Source organism: Abramis brama, assembly GCF_963993115.1.
Source record: "Abramis brama genome assembly, chromosome: 22".
NCBI lineage: Eukaryota > Metazoa > Chordata > Actinopteri > Cypriniformes > Leuciscidae > Abramis > Abramis brama.
In genome coordinates this window covers 22,285,607-22,302,385 of record NC_139984.1, presented here as the reverse complement: position 1 = coordinate 22,302,385, position 16,779 = coordinate 22,285,607, and the positions used below count along the sequence as shown (strand labels likewise).

The 16,779-nt window shown below is 37.1% G+C and overlaps 2 protein-coding genes across 12 annotated transcripts in view; both read left to right on the top strand.

Moving 5' to 3' along the window:
* Nucleotides 1-2,611, top strand: part of ube4b (ubiquitination factor E4B, UFD2 homolog) — a 29,342-nt gene extending 26,731 nt beyond the window's left edge. Inside the window, exons 24-27 of one of the 2 annotated variants that reach the window (XM_084100023.1) lie at nt 126-317; nt 407-581; nt 1,330-1,476; nt 1,614-2,611. In XM_084100023.1, the coding sequence (XP_083956149.1) occupies nt 126-317; nt 407-581; nt 1,330-1,476; nt 1,614-1,675 (576 nt within the window). In that variant the 3' untranslated portion in view covers nt 1,676-2,611. The remainder of the gene's footprint in view (nt 1-125; nt 318-406; nt 582-1,329; nt 1,477-1,613) is intronic. The other variant, XM_084100024.1, reaches the window with a different exon arrangement.
* Nucleotides 2,612-3,292: 681 nt separating this feature from the next.
* The window catches only part of kif1b (kinesin family member 1B), a 77,948-nt gene continuing 64,461 nt past the window's right edge, over nt 3,293-16,779 (top strand). For all 10 annotated transcript variants that reach the window (XM_084099604.1, XM_084099602.1, XM_084099600.1 and 7 more), the window contains exons 1-2: nt 3,293-3,573; nt 6,135-6,276. In XM_084099604.1, the coding sequence (XP_083955730.1) occupies nt 6,174-6,276 (103 nt within the window). In that variant the 5' untranslated portion in view covers nt 3,293-3,573; nt 6,135-6,173. The remainder of the gene's footprint in view (nt 3,574-6,134; nt 6,277-16,779) is intronic.

The window sequence follows — 16,779 nt, the reverse complement described above, 5'->3', positions numbered from 1 at the left end:
TTGAGAAAGGGCACTTCTAATAACACTAATAAATAAATACTGCATCATAGGTTCTGTTTACAATGCACAAAAATGATAACATTTCTTGTTGGGATGACTGATGTGTATTATATTGTATTGAACAGGAACTGGGTCCTCGTCTGGCTGCCATGTTGAATTATAACCTGCAGCAGCTGTGTGGACCTAAATGTCGAGACCTAAAAGTGGAAAACCCAGAGAAATACGGTTTTGAGCCAAAGAAGCTCCTGGATCAGCTCACTGATATCTACCTGCAGCTGGACTGTGCTCGATTTGCTAAAGCCATTGCAGATGACCAGGTCTGTACTTACTCACCAAAATTCTTTTAACTGTATTGCAAGACAAATAGTGTATAACTCAAATGTGTTTATTTTGTGCTCATTTTCAGCGGTCATACAGCAGGGAGCTCTTTGAGGAGGTCATTTCCAAAATGAGAAAGGCGGGCATAAAATCCACCATTGCTATTGAGAAATTCAAACTTCTGTTGGAGAAGGTGGAGGAGATAGTAGCTCGCAATTCTCAGTCTGAGATGGATTACAGCGACGCCCCAGATGAGTTTAAAGGTGAGGGTCATCGAGTCTTTAGCTACGTCATACTTTGAATCATTCACTACTGTTTAAAAGTTTGGGGTCATTTGTAAATGTTTTTGAAAGAAGTATCTTAGGCTCACCAAGACTGCATTTATTTGATCAAAATACAGTAAAACGGTAATATTATGAAATATTACATTATATTTTCTATTTAAATGTTTTGAAATGCAACTTTTCAGCATCATTACTCCAGTCTTCAGTGTCACATGATCCTTCAGAAATCATTCTGATTTAAAGTGTTTCTTTGGTAACACTTTACAATAAGGTTCATTAGTTAATGTATTAACTAACATGAAATAACCATGAGCAATATATTTGTTACTGTATTAACGTTAGTTAATAAAATATACAGCTGTTCATGTTAGTTCACAGTGCATGAACTAATTAACATAATAAATGCTGAATAAGTGCAATTCATTATTAGTTCATGCTAACTAATGTAGTTAACTAATGAACCTTATAGTAAAGTGTTACCTTTTCTTTTTATTATCAATGTTGAAAATGGTTGTGCTGCTTATTTTTATGGAAACCACATACTTTTTTTCATACTTCTTTGATGAATAGAAAGTTTATCATTTAATTGAAAGATTATAAAAGTATTTACTTTCACTCTTGCATAATAAAATGATTAATTTCTTAAAAAAAAAAATCTTACTGACCCCAAACATAGCAAACTAGTCGATTGGAGTTAGTAAATAACAGTGTGCTCCTTCCTGAACAGACCCGCTGATGGACACTCTTATGACTGATCCCGTGCAACTTCCCTCTGGCAACATCATGGACCGATCCATCATTCTGCGACACCTCCTGAACTCTCCCACCGACCCCTTTAACAGACAGCCTCTCACAGAGAGCATGCTGGAACCAGGTACCAACCACACACCACTTTTCAAAGATTGCTTCTTTCAGCCCAGAGTTCATCAGCCAAATGCATTCTGTGGCTTGACTTTTTTTATTTGTTGGACTTTATAATGCTGACTCCGTATTTTCCCCCTCTCTCCACAGTCCCAGAGCTGAAGGAGCGTATCCAGGCCTGGATGAGAGAGAAGCAGACTGGTCGCTTTTGAGTTTTCTCAGTGAGCCAAGCTTGCCCCCCTCAGTTTAAATGTTTTTAATCACGCTGGAAGTAAACTGAAGAGAAACAGAAAAAAAAAGATGACTACCCAAATTGTTTTTGCCTCCCTTTATCCGCTTTATGGAGCCACTGTCTGAAAGGCTCATGATTCTAAATTGAAACATAATAAAGTTTAGACTTTTGAAACATTTTGATTTCGAATTTGTATGTCTGCATACATACCAAGCTGAAAGGGCACACATTCTCACTCAAAACCGGATATATAAAGACATTCTTATATATATTCTTATGGATATATAAGACATTTTAATGGTTCTGACAGTAAACACTGAGGGTTCATGTTTATGAGATATTTGGAAGAATGTTGTCAAGTAACACCAGTATTTCCATTTTTACACTCAATAAACATTGGCTGTAGACATACAGTTTACAGTTGGGTCCCTAACCTGCCGTTTATTTGATATGGTTGGAGAAGTACAGCATATTTTAAATAAATTAACAAGCTCTAGACTGTCTTGTAGAAAATACAATAGATGTTGGTGTAAATTGATTAAGCATCAGATGGTGACTGACTCTGTATTTGAATTTTGTTGGTTTGCACACAAATCTCATGTGTACAACAATTTGACTAAAAGCTGAAGCAGAGCTGAAACCCTGGATCAAATAAGAGAATGTGAAGCTGTGTTGTAGCATGATCATCATAAAAATGCCAGTATATCATGTTTTTTTTGTTTTGTTCTGTTCAACAACATTTGTTTTGGATCATAAAGGGTCATCATCTCTTGTTATTAATGTTAACCCCAGTTGTTGGATTTCAGCATAAATTAAAGAGTTTTTCCAGTGACTTAAAAGGGTTTATCTGTACAGGAATTTGCTTCCTTTGTTACAAAATTCTTTTGAACTGTAATAAATGGTAATGCACACACAATGATAGCCATTGCACTTTTTTTTACTTGTCCTCTTAAATTCATCATCCACTTTTTTCTTCTTTTTATACAAAACATTTGAAATTAAGTTATTAAATATTAAATTGTTTCATGGATGACACTGGCTGTTGATTTAGTATATTTGAGATACTGTTATAGTTTTTGTTCTCCCTGCAATCTTCAGTACTTAAAGTGCTAGTACTTTTTTTTTTTTTTTTTTTTTAGCTTTTAGTTATTTTAGTGCATCAAATTTAACTAAATGAGAAATGCTGAGGAAGCAGTTTCAATTTTTATTAATTGCTCACCTTTATGTATTGTTTTGAGAGGATTCAAGTCTCATGACTATTTTAGAAAAATAATGGGTGTTATTATTTTTTGGAAGAACATTGGTTCCATCACATAATAGGGGAGCATTTTAGGATTCTAAACTCTTCTTTTAATTAATTTCTAATGTATAGCTATCCATGTTTTATCCGTGTTTCTGCTAGGCGGCGCCCTTCACTTTTGTGTAGTATGATGCCACGCCACAGCGGATCGTAAGCGACCCTGCAGTATTGCGTCACAGCTGCCCAGCCCACCTTAGTTTTTCCAGCGTTCTCATTGGCTACACGACGCATTGCTCACACAATACTCAGTTCTTATTGGCCAGACGGTCTGTCATTCACGATGTTGACACGGCAGTTGACGTAATCATTTCAGTAAATCAAGGCATTCATCCATACCCTAAGCCTGCTAGAGGAACGGTCCAACGACACCAGCATCAGCCTAATAAAAACATCATCTTGCGCGGTGCTGGAGAATGAGACGGAGCTATAATGGGTGTATATAACAATAAAGGAGCTATTAAGAACTTAACCGTCAGTCTTTTTTGATTTTTGCTGCTGGTTGTAGACGTCATTGGAGAATTGGCACCGTGCAGGATTTCTATGGTGTTCTAGTCGTCTCTACGTGTGGATATAAAGCGGTAAGTCTCGTCTTTTCTCTAAGATGATTGTAATACTTATACATTTGAGTTTGAGTATACATTGCCCGAGTTGCGTGTAGGAATGCGAATGAATGTTTTGCTTTTTTTTGTTGCAGTTGATTGCTTTAGCGCAACTTAATAGTGGTATTATACTCTTACTATTTATTTATATTTATACATGAAAATAAATGTTTAAATGACAAACCCATCTGAGGGTTATGCAAAGAAAGTCACCGAGTTCATAGAAAGAAGTCCGAATTAGTGATGGGAAGTTCGGCACATTTCAACGAATCGGTTCTTTCGAACAGTACCGGCTCAAAACTGATTCAGTGATCCGTATCATTGTTTCTCTCCAAAAGCTCGTGCCAAATCGTCGGTTATCAGCATCGCGGATTAGGTGGGGAAAAAAACGATTCTCCGTTGAATAAGCCAGTCCGTGAGTTGTTGACTCCAGAACCTCTCGGACCTATTGTATTCGTGACAGCAGTTCATTCCGGCTGGGGAACCGGTTCCCAGCAAGGATCCGAATCAAAAGAACGATTTGTTCTCAAATCGGACATAGACATGGTAACGTTACCGTGCGATCCTCAAGGAAGCCAATTCATAATGTTACAATGTCATACTTGATTTAGTGCTTTTTAATATAATTTAACGGTTTGATAAAATGTATATCTGTGGTGGATCATTCTGACTTAGTGCAACTAACGTATTCCATCGCCGGATATGTTGTTGCTTGTCGCTCATCAATATCTAGTCTCCGTTATCGGTTTATCCTTGAACGATAAACGTTTTTAATGTGTTGTTTTAGTACCACACAATTCTATAAGAGTGGATCGAAAGAGAATTTGTTTGTATTATTATTCGTCCCTGATGTAACTGTTAGACATACTTGTGTTTTCTCCGGCAGATTTATTTTCATGGGCGTATGCCTTTAATTCAGTGGATGACTACAAGGGCAAGGATGAAAACATCCTCTTTTTGGTGTCATGTGCTTGAACAGCGGACTGTTAATTTTTTCAGTAACACTCAAGAGATTTGAACTTCAAAAATAATTGCTGCATTGTCAGATTCGTCGTAATCCACAGCCGGTCGATAAAACCAATACTAAATAACAAATGTCACGCCCATAAGTGATGCATGCATTTTTAAAGGAAATAGACTGGCGTTGTTATGTGTCGGTGGATGTTGTTTCGATATGTCATGACGGTATTCAGATGTGTTTACTTGTGTAGTGAGCGTGTGAACACACAGGCCCAGCCCTGCTGCTGCTGCAGGCGAGCGGCCGCCATGTTTATGAGTCCGTGAAGGAACCATCTAATATTCCTGATAAACTACATCTCTCTCTCTCTCTCTCTCTCTCTCTCTCTCTCTCTCTCTCTCTCTCTTCCTGCATACTATGGTATCACCTTTGCCCACAGATTTTGGGTAAAAATTTACATAAGGGAAAGGGAAAGTTTATGTCTTGGTCCTTTTTCATCATTGGAATTATCATAAGCATTCCCACAGCCATGAAAAAATTCTAAAAATATTAGGATTTTTTTTTTTAGAAGTTAATTCCATGTTTTACCCCTTACAGCCTGACACATTTTTCTTGAACCTTTTTGACATAATGCAAAAGAAAATCTAAAAAAACGTTTTGTATCAATTTTTTGGCCTTTTCATGGCTTTTACGGCCCATATAGTATTATATAATGAGAATATCAAGCTCACACTGAGAGGAGAAAAACACCTCAATTTTTCATTTCCATACCAGTCCATACCGAGCAAAAATATGCTTTTTGCTGCAGAATGTGTTTATTTATTTATATGGCAAAAAAGTAAGGTGAAATTCTGATTGCTTGTAATGTAAATCAGTCAAATTTTCAGTAAAAACAGTATAGCAGACTACTTGCATAAACTGCATAAAGCTATCTATCAGTCGTCACTCTATATCTCCCAAATATATGTCTTAATAAGATATGTAAATTCTTAGATTTTTTTTAATCAAAGAATGCTCTGTAGTTTTAATTGTGTGGGGAAAAACATAATGCAATGCAATACAATAATGATTGCAAGATAATTTGCAAGTACAAAATTTTAAAATATTTTAAAATATTAATATAAAAGTTACGCTTAAGTTTACTTTATAAAATATAAAACTCAAAAAGATGTGTACCACAGCCTAAATGTGGACATTTTTAGAATTATACTAAAAGGTCTTCTACTTGCTAAAAATATTTAGAGGCTCATGTATCAATAGAGTTATAGAGTTAAAGTCATTGACATTTATATTTTATACTGCTTATTGTGAAAATAAAAATAATCCCTAATCTAATATCAAGTAAACAGAAGTTAATTAAAAAGTCATGGAAAATCATTAGTCAAAATCTGTGGAACCATTTATCTTTTTCTTTCATTGCATAAATTACGTTATGGTGCCTTCTGATCTATTTAGAAGTCTTGTTTACTCAATGCAATCTGATGACATAATTCTGGATAACGTCTGTGAAATGTGTTCTTGTACCTTTAGCCTAATATCTGTGGCACTGGAAAAAACAACATTATTTTGTTTCTTTTTGTAGGAGAACATTTTGTGGGATTGAATCACAACAACTTCAACCATGTCTGGCTCAGTGAAAGTGGCTGTCAGAGTGCGACCCTTCAACTCAAGGGAGACCAACAAGGAGTCAAAATGCATTATACAGATGCAAGGGAACTCCACCAGTAAGTATATACTTGTCTCTATGGCTCTCATACTTTGTTTGAATTGTAAGCTTCTCATATTTGGTCACATGCCTCCAGACAAGGTGGCTCTAGTATATGCTTTTGGCTTTAGCCTATGAGATGTTCAGAGTTAGATAGCGTTCAAGTTTTATTGGAAATCTGCAACCTGAGTGACTGAAAAGAAAGAATAGAAGTGGAAATGATATTCTGTTTGATCTTGAAGGGAAGAAGAGCCTCTCTGTGTGAAATCCCCTTCCTTTGGAAAAATGAGAGGACTCAAAGAATTTCTGCCTGAGGGACTTTAGTGTGTTGAGGTGCTGAGAGTGAAGATACTGTGTGGCTTGAACCTGCAGCTCGGGTCTCTTGTTCATCAGTTTTGCATTAGTTTAGTGTTAGAGGAAGAGAGAGCCAGTGAAAGGAAATGAGTTGATGTTATCGCCCGTGTTTCGGGTGTCATCGTTATTACACCCTAATGAAGAAGAACGCCTGACCACACATCAAGAATTTATGGACCCTTTGATATAAAAAAAAAATTTCAGTCAAATTTTTGAACTTAAGAGTTTTATATACCATTATGATAATACTATTTGACTCATTTGTAGAAGCTAAATGTAACAAAAAAAAAAAAATCAGTCCTTGTGCATTGTGAGTGTAACTCAGCATACTGTATTAGCTATTTTTTGGACAACATATGGGTTGTTATTAACGTCCATTTGCGAACAGTGAGTCATTGTGCTCTTTGAGATGTGATTCATCGAGCTGCTTTGAACAAGGTAACATTGAACACAGAAATGGTGGTGTGCTAATTCTTAAGATGCATTAAGAAAGAAAATATTATGGACCTATGTAACCTTTTAAGTTGCAATGACAGCATGTCAGTGACAAATTACCCAGCGAGGGTTTTTATATATAGGGATAGATGTAAATTGACACTTGTATTGGTTTTAACTATAGATGGATATCCATTCACATTTTTCAATTCAATTCACTAGCTTTTGGTTCTGATTTGATTTGATTATGATTCATTTGTCTATTTCAGTAATATTTAAGGTCAGTAATAAATAATCCAGGTAGGCTTGGGCGATATGCTCCATTTTCATATCGTCTTCTCGTCAGCCTGTGAGATCGGCGATACACGATATTATCGTGAGGGGGGCGTGGCTTACTTATTTGATTATTAACTTGCTTATTTACTCATCAATTTGCTTGTTTTATTACTTCGTTTTAAATATGAGAATTTTTTTTATTTTGCTAGCAAAGGTGGAGTGTTTATTAATAGGCTAAATCAGGTTATTTCCCGGTATAGTGAGGTAAAAAAAGATCCTAATCATTCTTGTTTCTGACTCAGTATTTCAACATGTCAGCGGGAAATTTACGGACACACATTATCCTCTCATGCCGTTAAAGATGCAGCATTTTGCCTGTAGGCTACTTCTGCACGAGATGAGAACACGTTTTAATTTCTTGGGTCAAAAAAAAGTGTTGGAGTCTGCGATATATGTGCTCTCTCTGTCTGGATGAACTTCACTTATGCGCACCGCACTTCAATAAGCCCAAATAATGCGGGTTTTAAATGCCGGGAGAAATCAGAGGCAAAAATCTAAAAGTCGATCGGTTATACTTAAACCTATGACTTGACTCTGATAAAGGAAAACGGGTCAATGCGTTTACATGACCACATGCATTGTCTGTTTATTCAGCATAATCGAGTTAATAACGTGCACGTAAACGCGCTCATTCCCTGAAAATGAAAGCAGAAACGGACTGAGCTTTCGCTGCATTAACGGCGCGTTCTCTCAGAGACGACGGTGGATATAACGGTACAGCAACTATCAATTTACTGGCTTAATATTTCTCTTGTGGACTTACATTATTGACAGTGAAAAAATTTGAACTTGTTAAACAAGTTTGAAGTTGCTTGTGATTTTCACAGATGGCAGAGTTTCACAGATATGCTTCGTGAACTAAAGACTTTATTAGGCCTAGGCGGCCTATATAATTTTATTGATATTATTATAATTAATATTTTGTAATTGTATTGTTTTTAGTGTTATTAGTGTCATTAAATATTTTGTTAATGTGCTATGGAAACAAAATACTGACGAACAACGATGCCGCGTCTTCATCTTGGCTCTGTATAAGAATGATGCGTCTGTTAAAACAAGCACTCTTGACAATTTGTGAATGGATCACCTTGCAATTAAATTTCGTTGTGGGATGTAGTTTTTTTTAGTCTGTTTTAAAAACATTTTCTTTGAGGAGTCCTCATACGCGCGCGTCGGTGATGTCGCAAGTGTGGTTATGTGGTGATGTTGTTATGAATTTAGGCAAGGCAAATTTAATTGTAGTTCCTAATTAATTTAATAACTATACTAGCTTCATAATAATAATAATAATAATAATAATGATTTAACCCTCCTATTACCTTTGGGGTCAATTTGACCCCATTCAGTGTTTAACGTCTCAAAATACATACTTTAAAAAATTTTTTTTGCTTCATATTTAAAGACTTTTCCTAATTTAATGGGGACAACTGGGTAAACATAAAATTAACATGATGATAGGTTTTCAATGTTCTGTATGTACTTTTGTAGCATCAGTGTTCTTTGGGGTCAATTTGACCCCAGGCTCATTTTGCTGTATAAAACATATAAGAAATATCTTTTTTTTTTTTTGTTCACACATTGGTGATTAGGCACAAATCCCACATTTATTCTGGATGATATTGAGGTCATTATAAGTTGAAATTTTATGATCTTCAAAAACCTTCCCTCTGCTTTAGGGCCCTAACCTGACATTACCTTTTAGGCCTACTTGAAGTATTGCGAGAACCACTGATAGTTCACACGATATAGTGGAGGGGGGAATCATAATTCTCACAAGAAATTAGATATTTCCAGTGCCAATTATATGTTTCCAGGGAAGGGAAAACATAATTCTTGCAAGAACTTTGATATTTTGTTCCATGGGGGAGGGGAAAACATAATATAGGGGAGGAGCAAATGTATGAAAGCTTCCACAGAAGCCTTATAAACCATTTCTCTTTGTGCTTTGTGAGCTCTCTCTTTATGCTCTTTCTCAGTTGAAAATTACCTCTTAGCAAAGTTTTTGGGGGTTTTTTTTGGGTTCTATACCGACCTGTTCGCCAGCAAGACACCAGTCAACCCGCCCGAAATGCAGGACGACGCCATACCAGCCATCCCGTCAGTGTTGACCAGTGAGGTCAGGCATGCGATCCAGAACATCCAGAAAGACCGGCGCCAGGGCTGGACGGAATCGAGGCCGAGCTGCTCAAAGAGGGTGGACCGATGCTGTGGGCAGCATTGGCCAGCCGTTTCAGCCGCTACATGGCGCAGAGAAGAACACCAGATCAATGGAAGACGGCCAAGACAGTGCTGTTGTACAAGAAGGGTGGCCGCGAACAGCTGAGGAATTATCGGCCAATCTGGCTCCTGCCGACCGTGTACAAGGTCTTCACCAAGGTGCTGTACAACCGACTAGCCAGGCAGTTGGACGAACAACAGCCACCCGAACAGGCCGGCTTCCGGTCTGGCTACAGCACAATGGACCACATCCACGTGCTGAACCAACTGCTCGAACACTGCCGGAAGTACAAGATGCCCTTGGTACTGGCCTTCATAGACTACGAGAAAGCCTTCGACAGCATAGAGATCAATGCCGTACTGCTCACCCTACAACAACAGGGCATCTCCTACGAGTACGTGGACCTTTTGCGGGAGCTGAACAGCGGATGCGCCACCAACATCACCTTGTTAGACCGGACACTTCCCACTTGAATGACAGGGTACAGCTGTGGCCAAATTTGAAATTTTTGCTGCTTCAGTTGTTATGATGTTGATTCACATTTTTCTAGATTATTGTGCAGAGTGATCAGTGGCATTTTACATCATTTCAAAAAGCTTTATCACAAAACCCCAAATTTCACTGTTTTTGTCCTTGGCACCAAATTACCAGCTAACATCATTTTACTAATCATATCATCAGCACATGATTGCTATAAGGAAGGAAGAAGTGCTTCCAATCATTGTGTTCTTCTGTTAGCAATGGTTTCCTCCAAAGAAAGATGGAGGATCATCTTTGCATCAAAATGGCCTCCATTTACCAGATCATCAAGAGCTTCAAGAATAGAGGTTCGGCTGCAGTGAAGAAGGCTTTAGGATGTCCCAGAGTGTCCAGCAAGTACCAGGAACTTCTCCTCCTGAGGAATCAGCTAGGGAATCGTGTCACCACCAGTGCAGAACTGCTCAATATTGGCAGCAGGTGGGTGTGAGAGCATCTGCACAAACAGCGAGGCCAAGACTTTTGGACAACGACCTGGTGTCAAGAAGGGCAGCAAAGAAGCCACTTCTCTCCAATAAAAACATCAAATATTGGCTGAAATTCTGCAGGAAGTACAAGAATTGGACAGCAGAAGACTGGTGCAAAGTTAATGTATCTGATTAGAACATCTGGAAAATCGATTGTCCAGAGAAGAAAAGGTGAACGCTACCATGAGTCCTGTGTCGTGCCAACAGTGAGGCATCCTGAGACTATCAATGGGAATGTCATATTGACCCCAAACCCATCCTTGATAAAATATATTGTATAATATAATAAATAAATAGCTATTAAAACACCAAAAATATATATAATTTTTGAATTTTAGATAAATCAGTGACATTTTATAGTGATTTACTAATTTGTCCATAGTCGTGCAATAGGTATTCTGGATGTATAAGGGGTGGGGGTGGGGGTGGGGGGTTGGTGGTGTTTTATTTAAAGGGCTATTTAAGTAGTCAACAAAGAAACATAAAGTACCTGACTTAAACCTTTGGGGAAAAAATCAAATTGTGGGGGTTTAAATTGGTGGGGTCAAATTGACCCCAGTGGGTAAAAGATGTTGGTAGATTTGAGGGTAACAGGAGGGTTAATACATTAATGGGAAAACGAGCCAATTATCGTATTGATATCGTCAAAGGCATCTGCCATTGGCGATATCTCTGTCTATCGTCGATACACGATACTATCGTCTATCGGCACAACCCTAAATCCAGGTCTACACTTTGTGTATATTCAAGTTTATATAGCCTGCACTTTATATTCATACAAATGAACTGGTTCATAAGAGTAATTTGGTTGTCGAGGTGTAATAAACACTGGCTCTTGGGTTTTGTAGAATCAATTAAACGTGTTCAAAATAAGATTGAGATTAACTGGAAAATCAATATTTACCCAGCCATAGTTTTTAACTTCATGAGGCTTCAAATCTCATGAAGGAGGATACATTGGACTAAGTTAAAGGGGTCATGTCATGGATTTTTTTATTAATATTTTGATACGTTCCTTGAGGTTCACTTATAATGTTAATTAAGTTTTTTGCACAAAAAAACAAAGATGTGTATGCAGAAAAAGTATTACTCTATTGCAAGTGAGTGTTTTGAAAACATTATCCATGTAAAACCGTAATTTACAGACAAACCATTATGAAATTGTTTAATTTTGGATGATACCGATAGATAGCCGATACTACTTTATATTTGAAAGCCGATAACCGATATATTGGTCGATAAATCTAAATCTAAATCTAAATTTATATACATTTTGAGATCCTGATTACAAACACAAAAGTCTCACCATTAAAAGCCATTTTAATTAAACCATATTGTGGATGGAAATGAAAAATAAAAGTGCTAATTATTATTAATGATGCATCAATGTTTTTGAATATACATAAACAATATTACAACATATGCACAAAATGACGCAAATGCACAAGTGAACTTAAACTAAGTTACGTGCTAGTCAGAATATGTAACTCCTGTTGTGGATCGCTCTTCCCGTAAACGCGCTGAAACACGGCAACTAAACCCAAAGAGTTCATAATGTTTTATTACAATAGTGTTCTCTTTATAATGTTATGTAGCCTTTATGACAGACCCAATCATAGTGATTAATGTTGTGCATTGCTGTTTGAGCTACGTGTGCTGAAGCTGAAGAGCTGAATAAACACTGGTAAACTGAAGACCTTTGCTAGAGGCTTATTTAACTAAACAAATTCACAATCGAGTTTGACTGTACTAGTCATCTATTGGCTTTAATTATTCAGCCACATTTTTTGTCATCCTGAATAGTTAGGCTGTGAGAGAGACGCTTTTGTCATATAAAACATTTTCTTAATTTACATAATCATTATTGGCCTAAACCCCATGGTAAACAAAGGGGTCCATAGGAGGTACAAGGTCACCTGAGAGAAAGCCAGAGTTTAGGAAGTAGAGCTCAGAGACTGTAGTCACAATGCACTCTAGCACATATGCGCAGACTGCGTACTGAAACCGAAGCATGAGGTTAGCATTCGGCCCACCCCCTTCATTAGGACACTACTGCAGATGGTATGCTGGGAATGTTGTCTTCTACAGTGCTGAGCCGTCAGGGTCAAGGATGCTCGTGGCAAATACACACAGCAAAAAGCAGAAAAACCTTAATGTTTGGTCTCTAGTAATTTGTTTGCTCTGAGATGTGGTAACCATGGTGATGTCCACTGCTTAGACTGCATCCTTAAGATGAATGTTTGTCTGGACCGTTTGTTTACCTTGTACTATGGTGTGTTCCTATGAAGATGCTCTCTCCATTCAGATTGAAGCAGATATTCTTCTTCTTATCACTGTATCTGCTTCTTATCACTGTATCTGTTTCTAGAGGAATATGTGGGCTTTTGCTTGAAAAGTATAAATATCGTCTTTGGAAGTTGAATGTTGCTATTCATGCGTGTGTTTTTTTTTGTGTGTTGTATCTGAAAGAAGAGATATTAATAAGCATTGGGTTGTATGGAGATTAAACCTGTAAAACCTTTCTCTCTCACATCTCTCTTGAGAGATCTTTGAATCTATTGTTATTGTGACCTTTTCCTTTATGAAGGGAAAACTGTTGAGGGAATGAAAACTCATCTCTCTTTTCATCTTCAGCAGTGGTGTCGTGAACAAATATCAGCAAAGATTATTGAGTGGGGGATTTAAAGGGATAGTTCACCCAGAAATTTAAATTTTGTCATAACTTACTTACTCTCAAGTTGTTCCAAACCTGTATGAGTTTAATTCTTCTGTTGAACACAAAATAAGATATTTTAAAGAATTTCGGTATTGGTAACCACTGACTTTTTTCCTACTATGGAATTCAAAGGCTACCATTACCAGCTATCAGCTATCAGGTTACCAACATTCTTTAAAAATGTTTTCTTACATTTAAATAAAATACTTTTTTGTACTGTGGAACATAAATTATATTTTGAGAAATATTTTTTTGTTCATACAATGGAAGTCAATGGGCTCCAGTATTGTTTGGTTCCCAATAGGGATGGACATTTTTGTCAATTTTTCATTTCGACTTTCGAGTATTGTTTGGTATCAAAAATGAGTGGGGGGGAGGGTGTGTCCATCATGGCGATAATGAAAATATTTCCCTTGACTTTAATCAAGACACTGTTATGAAAATGTTGACAAATAAAAATAAACATGACATGAAATATGTCTATCGAAAAAAGTTGTGAAAAACGCATTCTATAACCAAACTCACATTTTCAGGACTCACAACCGCTTTCTCAGAAAACCCGTGCTGTGTGAACGGAACCGGACTGGACAATTAGTTGTCTGTCGCGTAGAGAGACGCTCTGCACTGTACAAGCTTGTTTCTCGTTTCAACATTGTGTGTTGCAGGTTTTCGTTTGTGGTTTCGCTTTCGGTAACTTAGTCACTGTTCTCCACCGGAGCTTCTCCTGTCAGTCTTGTGTTTTATGTGCGACTCGAATGCTCCACTCTCCACCCAGATATAAAAACTGCTGTCGGTTCATGAAGGTTTGATGTATGAACTCGCTGCTAGATTGGAATCTTTTCATGTCAAAAGTGATGAGACATCTTTGATATTACTTTGGTCACTGGCGCTATGCTTACTGATAGAGAATACAGGCTTGACTCCCATTGCACGTTTATACAGACTGTTATTCGAGACGCTACTGTGAGTTGCTGTGAGCATTTCGAGATTCACACCTGTAAGTAAATGCGGATGTCAATCCCAAAAACTGACAGTGTGAACGTAGCCTTAGAGGCTTGTGGATGGGATCATTTGACCAATAAGTAACCAACCATAATGGTCTAGCAACCACATTAGCAACAGTACTAGCTGCATACTTTGGAAATTCTGTTAGTATATAAAATGGTGTTCCTGTAGCTAAAACTACTCTGACCTCTTATTTTAGACTGTTTCATCTCTGCTAATGAGATGGTGGATGGAGTCATCCTGACAGCAGGCCCTTGGGGACCGCCATCACAGACACAGGAGGGGAAAAGTTGTCTGTAAAAGCTTTGCACACTGAAATTGAGAGACAGAAAAGCTTTTATTGATTGAGAGAGAGAGAGAAAAAAGTGAAGGGAATTCATAGATTGATGTGGTTCGGACACTTGGAAGGTCATCTTGCTCTTGGGCTTTAAGTGCAGACAGAAACGATTGACCTGATTACGGATGTAATCCCGTGAGCGTATCTGAGGTCACCAGACTCCTGCATTAATCCCAGTGACCATTGCAGGTGCATGGGTGTAAACTCAAAATGCCACTTCTCACCTTGCAGATTACAGCTGCACCTGCCACTCAACCCGGTAGATGGATTTCTCAGTTTGGAGAAATTTGGTGATTCTAATTAAAATCCCAATTCCAGATGATCTACTTACATTTTATTTTAAGATATTGTCTATATTAAGAATTGGTTTATGTTTTTTTTTTCATCTTTAAATCATCTAAGTATATCATCTTTCCTTTAGGACTGTGTGATGATGTAAGGTAGGCCTGTTGCCATTATTACATAATTGCCCTTCTCAACCCTTCTAATCACCATGATTTGAAATTACCATGATTATTATATGCACTTTAAATTACAATCATATATTGCCTTCCAAAATAAGGGAATTTTAAGGGAATTTTAAGCAAATACTGAAATGATGAAAATATAAACATATTTAATGTGCATTTTATGCCTTTATTTGTGCTCCTAATTAACGTATTAGCACTTAACTTTCAATTATTTTTTTTTGCCATTACAAGTCAGACAGCTTTACAATGATGAGTGCAAATAAGACAGAAATGTATTATTGTCGGATATTCTAATTTTCATTCTACAGCTACTACTACTATTTAATAATTCTTCTTCTTCTTCTAATATTGGTTTTCTAACATATAGTTGATTCAAAAATGTGTGAATATTTTATTAATATTTAAAATATTTTATAGCCTTCATGTCAGTCTGCCCCCTTTTGTCAGCCAATATGTCATGATCATGACAGCTCTATGCTCTAATCTAAGGTTTGATTTTGTAATGATGAAGTAGTTTAATCCAGGAATGTGGCTTCAGTTTTTCTCTCTTAGTACTTGGCAGTTCTGCTTTTTCTGTAATGCCTCATTTCTGCCCTTCTTGTCAGCTGTTTTCCATTTAGCTTCCTTTTTTGGTTCCTCACACTGTGATGCTTGAAAAAAAACAAAAAAAGGTTAGATGTAGAACAGCTGTTGCAGACCATCACCGGTATACCTCAATCTTTTACCAGGCGTCAAGTTGCTGGCAATGTCTTATTACATTTGTCTCCTTTATCACTCCCCATCTGTAACTCTTAAACACCGGCTGCGTCTCAAACCTAGTGCGTTGTCTTGCTCTGTGTCTTATCTGAGCAGCTTGTCCATGTACAAAGAATTAAAATTGAACATCTGAAGAAACTGGCTTGGGATGCAGTGTGTGTGTGTGTGTGTGTGTGAGAAATACTCTCAAGTTATTTTTTCAACTGATGTACTGTGATGAACTGTGTTTCTGATTTACTGCAGGCCAAAAATAAAACCTCGCTAATAGCATAAGTTGGGGCTCTCTGACCAGCTGTAGAAACAAACAGGCTCATAAACACTTAAAGACCACAGCAGCATGTGAATATATGAAATATGAGTGATGATCCGAAGTCGCCCTACATTCATATTCATTTAAAACACTCATATAATTGTCATCACAGATTTGCCGTTTCTCATAAACTCTTGTATTTCTAAAGTACACTGTTTTGCAATATATTTACAAAGAGTTTGACATTATCATGTTGCTATATGCTAATGCTGCAAAACTCTGATAAGCATAAAAATAGCACATGTAAATATTGGGTATTTTAGATTACACTAACTATTAATCTATACTTTTCAGTGAATGAATGAAGTATAATTATTTATAATCATTTCCCTTCCCTGAGCTTGTTGCAGTGTATAGCCGTGGCCAAAAGTTTTGGCAGTGACATAAATTTTGTGCTTCGCAAAGTTTGCTGCTTTAGTATTTTTGGATTATTTTTTCATGTTTCTATGGTATACTGGTAAACAATATGCATTTTCAAAGGATTTTATTGGCAAAAACTTTCAATATATGCAAAGAATCATTATTTACAATGTTGATCCTTCATAACCTCTGCAATTCGCTCTGGCATGCATCAGCATCTG